The 21,781-nt window shown below is 39.1% G+C and overlaps 1 protein-coding gene across 8 annotated transcripts in view; it reads right to left on the reverse strand.

Moving 5' to 3' along the window:
- CACNA2D3 (calcium voltage-gated channel auxiliary subunit alpha2delta 3) overlaps window positions 1-21,781 on the reverse strand; it is a 713,664-nt gene that overhangs the window by 416,310 nt on the left and 275,573 nt on the right. For all 8 annotated transcript variants that reach the window (XR_004646516.1, XM_034776516.1, XM_034776515.1 and 5 more), the window contains exon 5: window positions 4,954-5,116. Coding sequence is in view for 7 of the 8 variants with exons in the window: in XM_034776516.1 (XP_034632407.1) it covers window positions 4,954-5,116 (163 nt within the window). In the remaining variant the exon portion in view is untranslated. The remainder of the gene's footprint in view (window positions 1-4,953; window positions 5,117-21,781) is intronic.

The raw sequence follows: 21,781 nt of genomic DNA on the forward strand, positions 1-21,781 counted from the left end.
CTTTGGCTGGCAGCTGGGTCAGGTGACCAAGTTCCATGATAACCTGGAGACAGCACTTCCTTTAAGAGGGAGCCTGTTCAAATAAAGTAGAGAAAACCAGAGTCAGGGTCAGGGTCAGGACCTAGCAGAGGCACTCCTCACCAATTAAGCAGAAAGTTTGGAGGGAGACACTACAGGGAGCAGGAATAGAAGCCTCAGTTGGGAGAAGCTTTAGCAAAGTCCAGACATCAGTACTGTGGTTTGGGAAGAAACTGTAAAGTCTGTGGGAAAGATTTCTATCTGAGTTGACACTGTACTGTTGTTAATAAACTAGACTCAAAGACGGTGGTGTCCTGGATCCATGCAAGTCTTTGTGCATTCTTCAGGAAACTGGGTTGGGGAAACTGAGGTAGCAGACACATGACCAGATGGAAAAGCCAACCTCATTACAGTGTATTTAATTTTTTATACAACAAACTGTTCATGCTTTAAAAATGTCTTTGTGATGATTTGCTTCCCTGTTTGGACCATGGCTAAAAATTACTGTGAATGCCATAAAGTGCATTTTTATAGTGAAGTCATTGTTTATACTGAACATATTTACTTAAAGCAGAGATTTAGTAAAGCCAGATTGTATTCTGAATGCTGCAGTGATCTGAAACCATTTGGGTCTGTCATTTTATTTCACCATAAAAGCACTATTATCTCTGTTCACTATCAGTCTGTTCAACTGTAGGAATGAGTTCGCTCTCATTTGCCCCGCAGTAAAGCTGAACAATGCCATTTAACTCAACAAGTCACACAGGTGTATACGTGGTATGAGAACATGATCAGGCCCATAATATCTTAAATGGCAACCTTGGGACTCAAACTACTGTCTGCTGTCTCCCACAACTGGACATCAGACTCCTGCTGCTGAAACTAGTTTCTGAGAGATGTTACAGAGGTTGGTCCATATATTTGGCCTCTAGTAAATTTGTTTTGTACCACTACAGTAGCACAAATGGGCCTTGAAGCAATAATTAAGTAGCAGCTGAGGATCCCCCAGTTAGCTACCTGCTTCCCACCAACTGGCAAAGCAGGAGTACTGGGGAGGATGCAGGGCCAGAGCACAATGCACTCCAACAATCCTGGCCAGGAGAGCTGCTCCATGGGAGTCACTATCAGCTCATGCAAGTTACAGTAACCCTGAAGCTGCTCTAACTGACCGTTTGGTTCCGGGAAGTCTTCAAGGATGGGGGAAGGAGAGATTGAGGGTGGAAAGGTGTCAAAAAGCCATCTATGCACCATTTCCCAAGGTGGCTTAGCACTGCTCTGACACACCTAAGTATCTGACTATTAGTGTTTCTAAAATACACAAGGGATGATTCTGATCTCACACTGGTTTTACGTAATTTATTCATTGTTTAAAATGGCACCTTATCTTGAGTCTTACGAAATCGTCTATCAATTCTTATATAATGACAGTTCAACTTCTATGCTTTTTAAACTGCTTGAAAAAGCAAAACATTATTGTAATCAGATACTTCCCAGCACCATTTCCTCAAACTTTTGCATTTTAAATAACCTCAGTACACCTGCAAGTGTTCCCAAACATTTAACTTTGCACTCAGAAACAGAACACGGGTCTCCTGGTGAACCAGCTGAGCGCTGGAAGAGTGTTGTGTGTTTTAACATATAAATAAGCACACTAACATCCCACTTTGCTTCAGAACTCCTTCAGTTATATTCATTATAGGAATTCAGAAACATCTGTCTGTTCACTACAGCCCCATACTTGTACTGGCTTCACATTCTAAAGATCAATAGCTTTGCATTACAGTGGTGAAGATTCATATCTTGTTAATTAATGTACTCTGTTTGGTAAGACTAGTACACAGGAGACACAGGGAAAGAGAGACAGCTACCATCCAAGACCACACTTGGTAATGGCACACTAATAATCAGACCAACCCTCACACCAATACAAAATTTAGGATCAGAAAGTTATACCAGAAAGAGAATATAGTTATGCACAACTCCTATTATTTAGTAAGTGATTCCCCTGTTGCATATTTAAATGTACCTTTACAGTATGGATAGGTGCTCTTCACTCAGTCAAACAGCTTGTATATAAACTTACTTATATATATTTCCATGCTGGGCTGGGTTGTCTGTTTTTTTTAAAGCTGGTTGGGTGTTTTTTCTTAACCATTTTGCATATTAGCTTTTAGATTGTGAGCTCCTCACAAATGTAATGTGTCTTACCTATGGTCTGTGAAGTGCTGTATAAATGTAGACTGCTATATATGAGCAGTCTGTAATATCTGAATAAGTGATAAGTTCTGCTGTGCTTATCGGCCTTCTGCCACTTGTGCCCACCCAACCAGACACTGATGGGAGCACTGCCGAATATCTCTGATGGTATCTAGGAATTCACAATCTGTACTAATATCAGTGGCATTCAGTATTGGCAACTCTTCTGGTTTTATCACAAAACTCCTGATATTTGCTGTCTTGCTTTAAGTCCCAAGTCTGGGATTCATGGAATTACATGAAATCTCATTGTTTTCCAGCCCAAGTAAATTTCTAGCCCTCATGATTGCAGACAAAAGCTTGAAAATGTGAATTCTAAGGATGTGTCTATACTGCAGTTAGACGCCCGGGCTGGCCTGGCCAGCTGACTCAGGCTTCCGGGGCTCGGGCTATGGGACTGTTTAATTGTGGTGTAAACATTCAGGCTCAGTCTGGAGCCCAGGCTCTAGGGCCCTGCAAGGTGGGAGGGTCCCAGAGCTTAGACTGCACACAAGCCCGAACGTCTACACCACAATTAAACAGCCCCTTGGCCCGAGCTCTATAGCAGTGTAGAAATACCATTTAGGCACAAACAACAGAGGTCAAATATTTTAAAACATCCCCAAAATTTATTATTTTTAAAAGTCTTATGATTTTTAAGCCAATCTCATTATTATTGGGGCTTGACTCATGATTTCAAATACTCTGGTTGGCAATACTGTGTGGTTTTGCCAATCCCCTCTGAATCCAACAAAATGAGACATAAGACTCAGCCGACCAAAGGACATTCTCTGTTATGCAGGTGCTTTGCTGGTAATCCATAACTATCCAGGGCCTATGCCTTAAGCCAATGGTTTGATTAAGCTATCGAGCACCATACCACTGTAATGGATAAACACGAGTATGGTGCGCCAAAAAGCCTAAGTATATGGATCACCTCTCTTTGCTGCGGGAATGTCAACGTGAACATCCAAGCTAGGTCTGTGTGTCTGTTTTAGGAAAATATCAGCAATAATCCAGATTTCAGCAGTTGGAAAAAATTTGAAAGATAAAAATGTTTCTGCAGCTGTACAAAGTGATTATTTTGGCTGGTTTGAATTAGGCAAAGTGGAGACAGGAATCATCATCATGGAGTTCCCTCATATATCTCTATAGGCAGATCCTGTATGAGTGGCCAAAACATGAATTGACAGCCCAGTTGACTTAGACTTGAATGTGTAGTTCATTAGAGTCTGAAAAGTAGTTCTGTACAGAAAAGTACTGCATAATATTGAATAGGAAGGAGGTTCTCACATTTTAATAAAATCCCCATCACCTCAATTGCTCAGCCACTTAACTTCTCCCTACAAATATGACTAATTTAGCATTTCTAAATCCCTTTGCAACCATCACAATAATATTTCCTTTTTGATTTTCTTTTAATGAGGATTCAATATGAATATAGAAAGTCTGGAATGAGCTCATTTAGAGATAGGCACAATTAGAAAAATATTAGCACTTTTTAAAAGTGCAACAGAAATTACTTGATAGTTTTCAAAGCTTTTTCTAAATCTCTTTAAAATATTCCACTTCAATCATCTCGCAAACCTTTAAATATTCTCTGTAAAGCTTTGTTATTTTGTGATCCGAAATTTAAACATTTCTCTACAATTTCTGAGTTCTCAGGCTTCTCTGTAGTGTGAATCACATCTTAGAAGAAAGGTTGCCTCATGAATCACTTCTCCTCTCAGTCCAAATTGTTTGGACTATCTCCCTTTTCATTTGCGATTACACAACATCCCTGCGTCAATTACCGCAATTGCTGACATGGAATTGTAGCATTTGGAAAGTATTGAATGCATTTTTAGCTGTCTTTTAACACAGTTTAAATGAGAAGCCAGCATCACGTGACCAGGCAGCTCTCCCTGGATCACTGACAACGGCTCCAAAGACCACAGTTTGTAAACTTGTATGCTATAACTTAATACATTTCATCATTGGATTGGCCCAAAAAATTAAATTGATTGTTGCTTTATAATTGCAATAAGCAGACATAGAGACTGAATTCTGATGACTGGACAACAAGAAATTCCAAAGGGGAAAATGAAAACGAGCTGTTATGAGTTAGTTCGTGCTCCCTATATTCAGGCTCAAACCACTTGGAGTTTGTTAGATCAGACATTTGTTAGGCATATACATTATGCACTACATGTCAAGTATACCACTCAGTATCAAGTGTGATAACTTATTAAAATTAACTTGCTGTACATGTCACCTAAGAGACAGCAGCAGCTGTAGTTATAAACAGCTGAGAGTTTTCCTACCTGCGTAATGGTTTTACTCTCTGTCATGTTAAAAGGTGCATTTAGGCTCATGGCAAATAGAGAGCCTAACTAATGAATGACAGTTTAAGGCCTGTTCAACTGATCTGGAAACTATGGAAAACAATTTGCCCTAAATAAGTTTTCCTCTGATACAATATGTGCTGCAAAATACATATGCAAAGTGTTGACTATTTTAGGTCACCATACATGTTGTCATAGAAGAAAAGAAATAATGCCGTAAGAATTACAGCTCTGAAGATAACCTCATCTGAAGATTGAGAGAAACTAATCTTAACAAAATACAGAATTAGTTTATAAAATATAGTCATTTATTAACAACATGTTGCCGCACATCTTTAACTCGTGGAATGCTGAGAGAAAGAAGATATTAGCTAACCTTTGTTGTACATATTGGTTGGTACTTGAACGTCACTCAGGCTGATGTTCACAGGCAAATTATTGAAGTGGTCATTTGGCATTAGAATGAACTCCTTCCCCAGTTCCAAAAAGTTTCCTTCTTCATCTCGTTCATTTATGAGAACAGCATTGAAGTATTCATACTGCAACAGAAATTCACATTCAGTTATTACACCCTCCGAACAATTTTCTTACGTTTTAATCCATTCATCCACCTATGTAATATTTATTAGCATATGTTTTTTGTCTAAAGCAGAAGAACATGATATAAAAAGCTACACATTTTTAGAAGCTAAAAGACTCATTTTAAGAAACTAGTACGTGTGCACTTCTTTCTGAAAACAATTCGATATCTGTGACTGCACATCCCTCTTAAAGCTAAATGGTAAGGGCAGTCCAACCCCACTGTACACAATAGAAGTACTATTTTAACACAAAGTTTTCTCAATCCAAACCATTTGTTGCACAATTATGTACTGGCAAAAGTCTCTCTTCTTAGCTTAATATTTTCCATTAATTCGAGAACTGCTATTAGTGATGAATTTATGGCTTGATGAGCTGAAAGTATTCTGACTTCACAAAGTATGTTAAAAGGAATTTGCTAAAACTGATGATAGCAGAATTTTATAGCATTTTTCTCCTAGGTTTTTATATTACTTCAACCATAATTTGGATTCACTGGCATCTCTTAAAGAAAAGGAGTTATCTATTTCATGCTGAACATCATAAATACATATTACAAAAGGTTTCATACAATCCAACTTCAACTTTGACAGTAATTTAAATCTAGATTTGACTTTTTTCTGGAGAAAGAAATCATCATCTGTATGTGTAAAGACTCCTAAATGGTATTTGGCTTCTTCTGGAAAGAGTATAGCAAGATAAGCAAAAGCAATTTAGATAAAAGTATTGATTGGGGGGTGCATGAGAGTGTGGGTGTGTACATGAGAGAGAAAAAAAGAAAGAGAGACTTAGCTCAAAAACAGGGATTCTAGCAAACTCTGGAGGCAACAAGCAGCAGTATATAACCCCTTTTTAATCTTTCAACCTTTGAAAACAAAAAATTTTTTCAAATGTTTACTAACTGTAAAAGATCAAAGCCCATGACGAAGCCCATGAAGTTGAATCCCAGTCATTCTTATAACTAAGTACATGATCATAAATAATAATAGGACAGGTAGAGACTAGACACATAATCCTGTGGAAATTAACTTTATAGGATTTCTTCTTTATATTTATTAGGGTAAAATATAGCTACTGAGCATAGAAATAGATAAATGATACACAATGGGTACCTGAAAGCTTTAAATGCTTTGAAAGATGTCATTTTTCAATTTTACGTGCAACTAGTTTTATTGAGCTAATGCAAACAACTAATACCTTGTAGTTCATGCATTTCCACTGAAACATTCATCAGCCTACAATCAACGTGCCTGAGGCAGAATCCTATACAGCACAGTCACTCTCTCAGCTGTTATTGTCCTGGCTATGCAGGAAGAAAGACAGAGTGCAAGAAATGCGGTTTAATTAGGCCACAACTTTATCTCATCTGGGAACTACCCAGCACTAAATCATATAGTGCAGGTCACCAGTCTTTCCTTAATCCTTTCCACCTATCTGAGAGGGCTGCCATTGGCTCTCCCCACTCACAACCTATCGCTGGGTCCCCAGCACCCACCCCTGGTATGAGGATTAAGGGAGCTGAGGAAAGGGGTTTTTCTCCCTACTGTACCAGACATTAGGAGCCTCAATCCATCTTTCCTCAGCTTCTTTAGGGGATGCCTAAAGTCCACCTCAGACTCCAGTTAATTAGGGAACCAGTCCCCTGTTGAACAATTACCTGCCAAGTTCCAACATCATGAATTTTACAACCTATCTTACCCACTGTCTACGTGGGTTACTGAGAGGAAAGCGGAAACACACACCCCGCACAGGCCAATCCAGTGGTGAGGAAAAATTCCTTCCCAGCCTGGAAAAGGTGACTAGCATGATGCCAAACAGCCAGGCCAAAAACCTGGTCCCTTACTCTAATCTTGAGGGGGGAGCTATTCCGCAGGGTGCAGAACGCCACCCTGGACAAGGGGGAGGGCTTATAAAACCTCCTTAGGGAGTGGAAGTCCACAGGCTTATGTTGTGCCAATATGCCAAAGAGCCCGCACCTCAGGACCACAAGGAGGCAGAGAAGGGATTAAACAAGGGAGGAGCACTCCTTAAAGTCACTGAAAGTTCTCTTTCCTTTGCTGGCCCACACACAGCACCTTTCCACCACTGAGGCTGCAGGAGACCAGTACTTTTTACATTAGTACTTTTTACATTACAGTACTAAATATTAACGCATCTAATCATATGATGGCAAGTTGTGCGTGCCTTGGATTTCACGGTCATTGACAATGGAACTTTTCTGCTTTTTTAAACAGATTTTCTTAAACATATAAATCAAAATTCAACCACAATATATTTAAATATTACAACTTTTAAGAGAAAGGTTCAATGCCTTCCTTCCCTGAATTTCTGCTCTTGCTAATTATGGTGCAATTCCATTGACTTCATTGATAAAACTAACACCAGAATTTGGTTTATCCTGTTTACATACTAAGTTCTTAAAACAGAAACATATAAATGGTATGAAAATGGTCAAGTACACACAGTATGTGAAGAAATTGGTCAGATTGCAATTTGGCCAAGAAAAGCATGCGAGTCACGAACAAAAGCACACTGCTGGCATATTTTGCTTTCCTTCATCAATTTGGTTATTCCTTTCCCAAATGCATTAATCAGCAGACATCCTCCTTCACTATGTTCTGTTGAAAGGAAAAGTAATTTACAATTGTAAATGTTAAATTGCCAGGCTAGTTGGGTATAAAATTTGTTAGTCTCGAAATATAATACACTACTACTTTTGCAATTAAATGTTTTTTGTTTGTTTGATTAATTGACTTTTTAGGCCTGAGTCTATGGTTCATGTTTTACAATTGTGGAGATGTTTTTTGGAATAATCTGATTATGTAAACTATACAAGTAAAACCAAATTGAAACATATGTTCATCCATCAATTATTCTAAAGGCATTAAAGTCCGTAACTAATAACAAAAAACATTAGATTTTATTAAAGTCTCCCCTAAACTTTTTTGTGTCATGTTGAATGAACAAAAATAATTTGTTTGTTTCTTAAAATCACGCCACAGAGAACAAATATCAGGTAACCTGAAATGGTTAGCATTGAGGTTAGGAAGAGATTGGCATCTAGGCAGTAATGTATAGTGGTTTCTTCTGTGCACATTTGCTACTGCTTCCCAGGAAAATATTGCATGTGACAGCTGAAAGGTGTAGGAGGAAAATTAAAAATAAAAATTGGATTAAAAATAGTAAGGTAAATCCATCTGGCACTCTGACACTACATTTGAGATAATGCCCTAGGGAAAGGGAATAAACTCTTATTTGCTGACAACACAGATACTCTAGCTGCTAAGCTCTAAGAGAAAATGACTTCAGTTTAATCTTGTCAACCTCTGATGTAACCTTAACATGGTGAGCTCCCGCAGTGCACAATATGACACGCCAAAAACATATTAGCCTGGTAAACAGCAAAATGATTGTTTGGGTTAGGAGTACTGTGAGACTGATTGTGATATGACCAAACAGTGAGATTATTCTAACCTTGTGCGTAAAGAGACATGCACAGTGAGTGACAGACCAAAGCAAAATCATTACAAGGAAATCCATTCACATCATTTATTACAGAGATATTACTTAAGACCTGTACAAGAATATTAATATTCTTGTGCATTTGTGTCTGCTCTTGTGTAAACAAATTATATTTTACACATTCACTATTATACATCGCCACCACCTTTGCAATAGGCAGGTTTCTGAAAACTCTAACAATCATTTTTTATGCCCACTCACTCTATAATGAGCAAACACTTAGCACCGGAAAATCCACAGCAACTTGGGAGAACTAGAAATTTAAAGAGAAATCTCTGCTTTCATTTTTTTTTTAATATTTTCCTTGTTAAGAAAACCTTCCAAGCCATGAGCCAATGCAAACTGATTAGTAGAACAATCAGAGGAACAAGCAGCTGAACTACTTTACTTCAGCAAGAGTAGAGAAGGGCCAAAAGATCCTTCATGAGCCATGCACATTTATTATAAAATGAGTCCACTGAGTTTGGAGTGCATTTCAAAGAATTGTGTCACTAACAGTCCCAAAATCTTTAGGTTGGGTCTGTACACAGTGGGTGCAACAGTGGTAAAAAGGAACCTGTTATGTTTGGGTGGGTGGGGTGGCAAGCCACTAAAAACTGATAGCAGGTTAATTCAATATGCAGACACTGATTCTGACAGGAAAGTTTCAACTGTAATTTGCTTTGTTTTAAAGCCTGTTTAAAGACAAATGTTTGTGACAAATTTCTACCACAGTAGCTGATGTGTGTTGAATGATCTCTCTGGACAGCTGCCGTGACCAACCATAAACTGCCAGGAGACTGGATTCTTGCAAAGGGTATAGTAGAAAAACATCCTGGGAAAAATGCAAGGCTTGGGGGATGTTAAAGCCACCAGAAAAGGATTTTTTTTCCCCACCAGAGAGAAGGACTGACCCAAGACCATGGGGAAACTTTTGGTCTACAAGCCTCAATTTAGCAAGGTAATTAGACATGTGCCCTATTTAAGCATATGAGTAGTTCCATCGACTTCAGTAGGAACCTTGCTGAATCCAGACAATAGTGAATGAGTTAGACTATAAAAAAGTGCTCTAAGTGGTTTGCAGTACTATTAGCTCTCTACAAGAACTACTGCAAATGAATGCAATTATTTTGACATGAAGGCTATTCTTTTGACTGCTTACTTTTTTTCAAACTAAACAGAAAGCTTGTGATGCTTTAAGTGGTTTAGCATAAAAGTATTAGATAAATATTTTTGAAAACAATATTTACTTTTTGAAATATAAATATTTCCTTTTTATTTAAAAAGGAAAAATACTGTATAAAATTTTGACCCAGTTTTCACGTACATTCCAAGTACTCCCCTTTAAGTTGTAATAATAAACACAATTCGGTTGGCTGCTTTAAAATAAAATTGTGAAATCACATTATTGCAGAACAATATGAATGAAAGAAAAACTTTGTTTCTTGTTAAATTAAAGTGACAGGTCTTCTGAAGGTACATCAAGTGGTTTTCCGAGTAAGTACAGGAAAAATACACATGCGGGTTATCAGGACTGTGAAAACCTAAATATAACATGTAGGGGGAAAAATTACAGTAGTGATTCCAGTTAGTTACAGGAGACAGAGATGTATTAGTATTGCAAGTATGTAATTATTACCATCATTTTCATTACCATGTAGTTGTTGCATGACTGCAGAGACACTATAATATTGGGCATATAAAATTGTTTTACCAATATACTTGAAATGGAGTATGCATTATTTCTGAAGGATACCCTGTAAGCAGATTTCAGAGTGGTAGCCGTGTTAGTCTGTATCAGCAAAAACAATGAGGAGTTCTTGTGGCACTTTAGAGACTAACAAATTTATTTGGGCATAAGCTTTTGTGGGCTAAAACCCACTTCATCAGATGCATGGTGTGAAAAATACAGTAGCAGTATATATACTGTTGAAAACACTGGTCTACAATTTTTGAGAAGTCGTCTGCTTCAGAGATAAAATGTGCTAGTTATTATGTATTTTGATGTGCTGAATTCAAATATGACAATTAAAACAACTGATTGGCTACTGTTTCTAAGATATTTAAGTTTTTACATTTTATGTCTATGTATATTGTGTAGATAGTAGAGTTTTAATCATAAATTGTAAACCTAGGTCTTTTCATGTGTTTATGGTTGCTTGACATGATAATATTTCACTTGTCCTGTTTATGTTACACTTTAAAAATCAGCAAAAGGGTTATATAAATAAAATATATTATGAAACAGAAGGCAAAAAACTATTATGTACATAGTTTAGTCCTATGATCCGTTGGCTCTCTCCAAATCATTGGCACTGCAAAAGGCATAGATTTCCTTTTCCTGTTCAACCACTGGCGAAGATTTGTTCCACAAGTGTTGCAGCATATGTGTGGGGCTTACCTCTTGTCCTGATCTCCAATTTTGCAGCCAAAATAAAGGTGATAGGCTTTCTTAACCAGAGTGGTTATACTGCGCTTTTGTGATGCAAAAGTCACTTCACCACAAACATAGCAGAAGTTATCTGCACTGTTCACACAAGTACGAGGCATCTCTGCTCACTTTGGCTAAACAGAAATGTGTCCCTTTGCAAAATCAAACACTGACAAATAAGAGAGCATGACACTGTATGATTTCTAGAGCTGATATAGGGCAATTTGTTCAGCAGAGTGATGTAAGCTTCGTTATGATTGCATCATCCATGACTTCTAGGAATAACATGATGCAATTCATATCATGTATGACGCAATACCAGCTTCAGTTTGCATCATTCATTGTTTTGCCTAAAAAGCAAGTACTGTCCATACCCAGTCATAGATTTATTCATAGATCCAGTCAAAGATGTATTTTAGTCATTTCTGGTTTAAATTGAGATCCCTTCCCTTTATAACTCACTTATCTTCCGCCGTTCCCAAGTCAAGGGTCGTATATACTGACCCAATAGCATATCTTGAAAACTAGAGCCAATCAACAATTTTAAGCATCATTTTCGTTCTCAGTGATTCAGAATTAGTAAAGTTTGACTACATTTATTTCAGAAGCATTTTGGCTGTAGAACAGTGGAATAGGCACTTAATTGAATTGGCCTCGTTAGCACTGACCCCCCACTTGGTAAGGCAACTCCCAACTTTTCATATATATACTGCTTACGGGTCTGTCACATCTTCCGCGCACGTAACATGCGCGATTTCAGCTTTACGCAGTTGGGGGGGGGGGAAGTGCGGGCGATTCCACCAGCGTGAGATGCGAATCTGCTGTTTCCACTAAAATATTTTTTGGAGTGGACTTGACAGCAACAGCATGTCTTTAGGCCTGTGATAAGGTTCTCCCCTATAATAGCCCTGGAGGGTTGGCAAAAAACAAACAAACAAACAAAAACAGTTTATATAGTGTGTCTGCCCAGTTTATATAGTGTGAGCGTGAGATGGGAGAAGCGAATCTGCTGTTCCCACTACAGTACTGCTGTTCCCACTACAGTACTCAGTCCCCCTGTGCCTCTCCTACTGCACACATCTCGCCGCGCTGAGTGAGATTCTACTGTGCCTGTACTGTTTAAAGATACAGTACGTATTTTTCCTACTGTATAACATGGCCCCTAAACGCAAGGTGCCTACTTCATCTGGTGCTCAACCGAAGAAACAGCGATCTGTTCCAACACTGGAGGAAAAACTGGCTGTGTTGGACTTATTGAGAGATGGTATATCCATCACGAACGTGGCGCGTAAATACAGCCGCAACGAATCTAGCACCCGGGCCATCAAGATTCAAGAGAGAGAGAGCAATTCGTCAAGCCATGGCATCAAGTGCTCCAGTAACTGCTAAGGTGACGAGGCAAGTGCGTGATAAGACTTTAGTGAAGACTGAAAAGGCATTAAACTTATGGCTGGAAGACATGAACCGTAAACTTGTGCCTATCAATGGCAACATGTTGCGAGAAAAGGTTCTTAGCATCTATGCGCTGTTCAAACCTCCTGCTGAAGAGGGACAGCCTTCTGATAAGAAGGAATTCAAAGCCAGCCAAGGTTGGCTTAACAGTTTTAGGAACTGCTTCAACCTCAAAAATGTGCAGACTACTGGTGAAGCTGCATCTGCCAATGAGGAGGCAGCAAAAGACTACCCCAAACAATTAAAGAAAATCATAGACAAAAGGGGCTATCTTCCAGAGCAAGTTTTTAATGCTGATGAGACTGGTCTCTTCTGGAAAAAAATGCCCACCCGCACTTACATTTCGAAATCAGAAAGACAAGCCCCTGGCTTCAAAGCAGCTAAAGACCGTGTGACTGTGTTGCTTTGTGGCAATGTGGCTGGGCATTTAATAAAGCCAGGTTTGCTCTACAGGACTGCAAATCCCCGTGCCCTAAAAGGCAAGAACAAAAATCTCCTGCCTGTGTTCTGGCAATCAAATAAAAAGGCTTGGGTGACGGCGGCATTATTTCTGGATTGGTTCCACAAGTGTTTCATTCTGGAGGTCAAGCAGTACCTTGAAGAGAAAGGACTCTGTTGCTGATCGTAGACAATGCTCCTGGCCACCCTGCGGCACTCCGGTTTGTGCATAACGACGTTGAAGTCATCTTTCTCCCCCCACCAATACCACCTCCATCCTCCAACCTCTCGACCAAGGCGTCATTAGCTGTTTCAAGGCCATGTACACAAGGCTTACATTCTCACGGATCCTTACTGCTATGGATGCTGATCCCAGTGTTAATGTGATGGAGCGTTGGAAGTCTTTCAACATTGCTGATTGCATCACTTATATTAAATAGGCAATGGATGCAATCAAGCCTGAAACTGTCAATGCATGTTGGCAAAACCTACGGGAAGACCGTGTGAATGATTTTAAGGGTTTCCTGACCATTGACGAAGAGGTGCAACTCATTGTTCAGGTGGCCAGGCAAGTGGATGGTGATGGCTTGGTCGACATCCTCGAGGAAGAAATTGAGGAATTAATTGAGGGCCATAGAGAAACATTGACTAACGAAGAGTTAGAGGAACTGATAAAATTGTCTACAGAAGACGAAGATGATGACGAACAGGAAGAGCCAGCAAGTTGGAATCTTCATAAATTTTCTGAAGTGTTCCAAGCAGCGAAACATTTGAATGATTTAATTTCTGAATATGATCCTTCTATGGAACGAAGCCTCAAAATCACACGTAGTATTACGGATTATTTGAGACCGTACCAAGAAATGTTTGAGGAGCTCAAGAGACAACAGCGACAGTTGCCAATCACCATGTTTTTAAAGTAAAAACAACCAGCAGCGGCAGAGCCCACACAATCAACTTCGCACGCTAAACCAGAGCCAACCACTTGTTCTACAACTCACTCTCCATCACCCAAGCCTAGGCCATCATCTCCTGGATCGACATCAAGCCCTGATGACTCAATGATAGTGTTGTCAGGGGAAGAGGAAGACTAATCGTTGGAGTGTGTACAGTACAAGACTAGCAAGAATATCCAGGATGACTGGTGACTCTTCAGGGTCACTGTACTGCACTGTACTGTTTTCATTTTTTATTCTTTCATTCTTCTGTCTCTCTGTTATGTTATTAAAAATACTTTAAAATTATATTTTGCATATGTCATTTTTATTATATACTGTACTGTACATTGCTGTATACAATACATAGCACTGTACAGGGTTGAATACACAAAATTGTACTTTATAGGTGATTTAAAAGATTTTCAAGGGTCATTTTGACTATACGCGGTTTTCGCTTTACGCACTGACCGCAGAACGTAACCCCAGCGTAAGATGAGACAGACCTGTACTGTATTTATCACACCATGCATCCGATGAAGTGGGTTTTAGCCAAAAGCTTATGCCCAAATAAATTTGTTGGTCTCTAAAGTGCCACAAGGACTCCTTGTTGTTTTTCCTGTAAGCAGAATGAGCCTAAATGACTGATCAGCCTAAAAATATATTTGGCTTCTCTAATAAGGGAGTAATTGAAGGAATGAAGTCACCATGAACATATTGTTAGGTCAGTTAATAAACAGCGTGCAAGAGAGGATATCTGGCAAGAGGTAGACTGCAAGGAGAAAACACAGCAAAATGCTGAGAGGTATATATCCAACAAGTACTTACACATATCTGAACACACATAGTGTAAATATACATTTACACATGCTTCCAAAGCAACACACTATTTCAGATCCATTCAAAAATATCTGTTCTTTGGTTAGTGGCATTCTTACATACATACACAGAGTGACTGCAACAAATCAATTAATATTGTTATGCTGCCTACAGAATAATATTTGATAAGGTGATTATACATATTGCTTTGCCTTCTCTTGAGAAGGAAGAGTACAGTTGCAACGGAAAGTGTCTAGCACTAAGTAAGAATGATAGAAGATACAATGTGCTCTTAATCCATATGATTAGGACAGCCATCTGACATCTTTATTGCACTCATTGGTAGCTGGCCAAGGCAAAGTCTTTCCATTCCCACCTTACACTTTGTACCCAGTGTCCTTTCTGTGTTGCCAAAGATTTTCCAAAACATGACATAAATGTCACAGATGATCAGCCAACTATCTCCAGGTTACATAATGATACACTCAGCACTATGTTTATTTCTTACCACTGTACATCATCATCATGAAGTGGTGGAAAATTTTATGGCCATTTGCATTTTTCCCCAGTGTACTGCTAGTGACAGACTATTTTTGAGGTTGCATTTGTGGCTCCAGCAGAGAAGTAAGGGATACATAGAAAAATACAACATTTTCATAGCTTTACAATACATTTAGACTCTGATCGTTGAAAATAAATTGCCTGCACTTCCTCCCACACACACACATTTGCAGGAAGCTCGTCAAAAGAATTGATGTATTCAAGATATCTCCAAAAATCCAAATGCTAAAAAGTTGGGTAATTATTAACCTAATCTCAAAGACAATTTATTAGGAATACTTAGTGTAAATTGATTGTGTGTGTTTATTATATATATATATATAAAGTTACAGTGGATAGCCACATAAACCTATACTGTTAACGCCTTATGAGAATCACAAAATGGTCAATATAGATAAGATGAATCCAAAAAAGAATCCATGTCATCATCTAAGGAGGTGTTAGCATTCTTAACATAATATACAACAACAATTACACTAAAAAATATAAAACATTTCTTCCAAGGTCACAATAACCCTCGCTGGAGGCCTCTAAGAGATGCTAAAGAAGTGAAAGCTAATGTTATTCATGTTGAGCCTCAACCAGACCATCAGGGAGAGAATTAAGAAGCAGTGAAAGAAAAGCAGAATTTTTTTTATTGCTCTTTATGCCTATTCTCTCTCCTGTCAGGAGCGCCACCAGCTTTTTTGCTGCCCTAGGCGGCAGAAGGACCCGCACCCGAAATGCCGCCCCCGACAGAGGCGGTGGAAGGTCCCGCCCCTGACATACTGCCGACGACCGGGGCAGCCGAAGATCCGGTCGCCGCCCCCCACTAGCAGGTGACAGGAGACAGAAAAGGCATAAAGAGCAATTAAAAAAAAAAAACAAGCAAAGGAACTCCACAAAAATCTGTTGCCATGGCTGAGTTTAGGGAAAAAAAGAAAATCTGGGTGAACTTCTCCAGAACCTGAGGCACCAAAGTTATTGACCAGCAGAGCTCAGAGATGTTTTCCCGCCCCTTACGAGTGAATGAATTGCTTGGAACACTCTCTTATAGTCTGCTGGAAACTGCCCCTTTACAGACTACACTATTAACGTTATCCTCTCTTGTATTCCTGTGATGGCAAAGGGACAGATGTCTGAGAGAATACAAGCCTCAAAGGCTCTAAGGAGACTTCTGACAGTTGTTCAGTATTGAGCAGTTATTACTGTCAGGTCCTTAACCACATTATTAGAGGCCTTAAACTCAAGTACTTAGCCCCACAGTTAGAAAACAAGTTTGGGAAATCACAGAAGTTGATCGCCTAATTCAACAAAACTATTTAGAATTTTAAGAGCTTTTAAAATTGAGATTAGATCTCTTTTACTGGAATATACAGCCTTTACCCCTTCTGTTTGTTCTCTGAGAGTTTTTAGAAGCTCTAGTGTAGTGCTGCCCACTGCAAGTTTCATTAGTTTTTTGAGATATAGGCTTCATCTCAAGGAACCATCCCTACAACTTGATGCTACTGAGGACTGAAATGTCACTCTCAATCTGATTTTCTCTCAACTCTAAGCCAGCATAACCATGTTACCAGGATCCTTGTAACCATATTGGATATGGTCTGCCTTACAGTCAGACATGAAATTACATTTCTCTTTTCTAGATTATCCATTGCTTGCTGGTGTAATTACCTCATTACAAATCTATTTCAATAGGATAAATAAATAATCATTTATTCTAGTACATCAGTTATAGCAAGGGAATTGATAATACCTGCCTAGCTCTCGGAGGTGTTGTAAGGATTAACTGATTCATGTCCTAAAGCGTGGGCTCCAGCCTGAACCCGAACGTCTACATTGCAATTAAACAGCCCCTTAGCCCAAGACCTGCAAGCTCAAGTCAGCTGACCCGGGCCAGCTGCGGGTGTTTAATTGCAGAGTAGACATAGACAGTCAATTGGACTTAGGCTACGTCTTCACTACCCGCCTGAATCTGCGGGTAGAAATCGATCTCTCAGGGATCGAATTATTGCGTCTCGTGAGGACGCAACAATCGATCCCCGAATCGACACTTGTACTCCACCAGCGCAGGTAGGAGTAAGCGCCGTCGATGGGGGAGCCGCGGAGGTCGATTTGCCGCCGTCCTCACAGCGGGGTAAGTCAGCTTGGATACGTTAGGGTATCAGTTGTAAGCTCCTAAATGCCTACGCCCCTTTTGAAAATGGGACTTAGGTGGTCTAGAAAATGTCATTCTTACAGCCTACACTAAATGCAGTACAGAAACATTAACAGAAGAGGGGTTTTTTTTATAATAAACATGAGAACTTTATCGGCCTTTATTTAAACCAAATGTTTTGGAGAATCTGCCACAAGCCTATAACTTTTCACTTAAAAAGAACCCTTCTGCAAAAGCAAGAAAACAAATATTTACACTTAGTGCTTCTATAGCACCTTCCATTTGAGGATCTCAAAGCATTCTGCAAACGCTATTGATATAAGCTTCATATTACCCCCGTGAAATAGGAAACCGTGTTCTTCATTTTACAGATAAGAGAAACAAAGGCACAATGTTGTAAAGCAAGGCTAAGGTAGAACCCAGATCCTCTGACTCTATACTGAACCACATTTTTCCTCAAGAGACTATGGATATTACTTTCACAGCGTAAGAAAAGAACCACTGTACCATATTTCACTGTCACATTAAAATGAATATCCTATTAGCATGGAGTAGATCAGAAAACATGTGCACAATGTTTATTACACAAAATTCACAGGGTCTGAGAACTTGTGCCAAGTTTCAAGAATATCTAGATGCAGTTGGGAGCAAACTTAGGCCAATTATTACTTGATGGAAACCATGTGAAATGCAGAGTTTTCATGGATTTGGCTTAAAAATCAAGTGAAATTCAATGAGTTTTCATTTGAACCCAAATGTCTAACCCAAATGTCTTGTACAAAGAGATGCAAACACTCAAAGTGAACCAAAGAAAAGGGAATTCATAACCCCCTGAAAAAATACCACATTCCACGCAGCTTTATTCTGCACCCACATCACCAAAAAGATTCTCCTGAGACTAATCCCAACATCTCTTCTTTTTTTTTAAACTACATGCATAGAATATGAAATGTCCAGACAGACATGAGTTCCACACATATGCACTGAACAGTTACTCTTCATTTTTAAAAATCTGAATGTTTGTAGCTGATTTAATTAAAAAAAAAAGACTTTGCAGGGATGTTCATTCACAATAAACTGCACGAAAAAGGAGCAACAATGTCAACCTCTAGGGCCTGAATCCTGCAAAGATTTTATATGTGCTTAACTCTATGCACTGTGAGTACTCCCACTGAAGTCAATAGGGCTACTCCCAGCTCATAAGGTTATGTATATACGTAAGGCTTTGCAGGACTGCGGCCCAAATCTCTGCTTTTCATGTGTAAAAGCTGCATCAAGTACCATTTAAAGCATACTCATTAATACACTCTTACTCTCATACTCTGAGAAGTCTCAGCATTTCCAGCTTTAGTTTCATGTTCCTGTTTTAATATTAATTATGGGTAAACTTTTCAAAAAGCATCTAAGTGACTTCGGACCCTAAGTCTTAGTCTACAATAGCAAAAATAATCACACCCCCTAGCAGACATAGCTATGCTGGCAAAACCCCTGGCACAGACACAACTATGGTGACAGAAGAGGGCTTCATCAGCTTAGCTAATATCATTAAGGGAAGTGGTGTAACTATGTTGGTGGAAGAATGCCTGTCAACTTACAATGAGCCTCCAACTAGGGGGCTCTGCTGGCAAAGGTTCTGTGGTGTAGACAAGCCTTGAAAAATGAATGGGACTTAGGGCCCTAAGACACTTAGATGTTTTTGAAAATTGTATTCATTTAGCCTAACCTTCCACAAAAGGAGACCCGTGGGATCTCTTGACTTTCACTGACTACTGGGTTGGATGGGTTGTGAATCACAGGATTTGGGACACCACCTTGCACAAATCCAAAATCAATGGGACCTGCGCCGGGAATGACCTTTTACATTTTCGGTAACCCTCTTTGAAGATGCACAAAACTCACTATTTAACACTACTCCATCTGAATTTACACTACCAGCCAGAATTATAAGCCTGCTTCTCCTCCCTTGAATCTGCTGCCAGTTTCATCTTACAGGTTTCAGAGTAACAGCCGTGTTAGTCTGTATCCGCAAAAAGAAGAACAGGAGTACTTGTGGCACCTTAGAGACTAACAAATTTATTAGAGCATAAGCTTTCGTGGACTACAGCCCACTTCTTCGGATGCATATAGAAGTCCACGAAAGCTTATGCTCTAATAAATTTGTTAGTCTCTAAGGTGCCACAAGTACTCCTGTTCTTCTAGTTTCATCTTAGAAACCGAGGAAGCAGTCAGTGTCAGCAGCTTCTACAGAGGTGGGAAAAAAGCAGAGCTGCAGAAAAATCAATGTAATATTATTTCTTAAACGTCTCTTCATCTTTTCCTTGGATAACAGATACTAACCTGCAAGATAGGTTACAAAGACGCTATGGTTTAGAAATCTGTTTTACAACAATAAAAGAAGATTTTGAAGTGGGTAAGTTGAATTTTTTTAAAATTAAATCACTGTGGCACTGCACAGGTATTCGCCTGTACATAGCAAATAGCAGTACAGGGGCTTAAGGTTATAAAAGGCAGATAATGCAGGATTTAATGTCAAGGTGCCCTGTGGCATATTGTCACTACTTGTCCCTGCTTCATCCATCTCAACATTTGAATGAGACAAGACTTTTTGAATAAAAGCCATACATATAAAGTTAGCAGAGACTATAAGATAATATTAGTTTGTCACAGTGTAACTCATATCTAGCTAAAGCTAAAAATCTGTATGCTCACATTATATCCAAAATTTAGTCATACAAAACTGAAGCAGCTATTGAAGTTCATGTGAATAAACACAAAGTAGATTAAGGCAAGAACTTTAGGATGAGGCACCAAGACAGTAGGTGGCAGTACAAAGCACAGCTGAACTGAATGCTGCCTAGTGGGACAGCCTTGCTGTGATCAGTGATTCATGAATAGAGCTGGTCAAAACCTGAGTTTCTGGTTTGTGGAAAATGTTGACATTTTGAAATTTCATTTCATTCAGACATAGAACAGATATTTCTGAAATCTCCCATGAAGCGGAATTTCCAAAACAATTCAGTTACAGATAATTTTCTTTCAGAATTTTGAAGTTCATTTAGAATTACATTTTTATATTATTTTTACACTATTTCATGACATGTCGGTTGTAATCGTGCATAATATATGTGTCATATTATGACATAATAGCTGAAACATGTTGTATTGAACCACCACCACAAACAGGTGATATTAATTTAGAAAAGAAGGTAAAATGGTTCAAACAGTACTAATTAGCAGTTGCCCTTAGTGGTTTTAAACATAAAATACAATTAATAGAATATTTTAACTATTATGTGTGATATAATGATGTCAGTACTATTAGTGCATATATTGCACTGACACTACTCAAGCGTCATGAAACAGTGTAAAAATACAAACATCACAAAAATTAAAATCTGAAACAAATTTTCAAAATATTCTGAGATTATTTTTTTCAAAACTTTTTTTTTGTTTCAAAAGCCTTTTTGTGGGAATTTTCATTGAAACAGGCTTTTTCAAAATGTTTCAATTTCAACAAAAACGGCATTTCCTATAAAAAAAAAAAAAAAGTAAAAAAAAATTCCCAACCAGCTCTATTCATGAATAGGAAGAGGTTCAAGAGTCTCTATTTCATTTAATGAAACTTTCATGAAAACAAAAAAAAATGAGTTTTCAGTTTTACAAAAACATAAACATTTTCCACAGGAATGTGAAATGTTTCCTCGGGAAAGTAGCAACTTGCATGGAAGCTGGAGGAAGGAACATGGTTCTACAGAAAGGAAATATACCTATCTCATAGAACTGGAAGGGACCTTGAAAGGTCATCGAGTCCAGTTCCCTGCCTTCACTAGCAAGACCAAGTACTGTCCCTGTCAGTTTTTTTATTTTATTTTATTTTAAAGAGGCACCAGAAAGTCAGTTTGTGTTTAGATGGCTACAACTGCTAAGCTGCAATTGGAGCAACTCTGTAAATAAGCTACTCTAACAGAGATAGATTTAACAAGAATAGACTCCTCAATGTTATCGCCCAGGACTTGATACCTGAAATGCAATGATAGTGGTCGGTCTAGTAAGACTCACAGCATGGAATATGCACTACAGAAGATGACTGCCAGTATGGACAGCGCATGAACCACTGCATGGGGGAGTTAGCCTCCTGCCCCGCCCCTTCCACCCAAGGCCCCACCTCTTTCCCCACCCCCCGTCGGAATTCAGAGCTTCCCCACTGCGGCTGCTGGCCCCCGGCCCCAGGCTAGCACCGAAGCACCGGGAGGGAAGGCGGGCAACCACAGCCCTCCAAGACCTGGAACGCCAGGAGGGCGGGCGGCGTGGCCCCAGCCCCTGGAGCCGGGCTATAGCCATAGAGCGGAAG

Source organism: Trachemys scripta, chromosome 7 (genome assembly GCF_013100865.1).
Source record: "Trachemys scripta elegans isolate TJP31775 chromosome 7, CAS_Tse_1.0, whole genome shotgun sequence".
In the NCBI taxonomy this organism is placed as follows: domain Eukaryota; kingdom Metazoa; phylum Chordata; order Testudines; family Emydidae; genus Trachemys; species Trachemys scripta.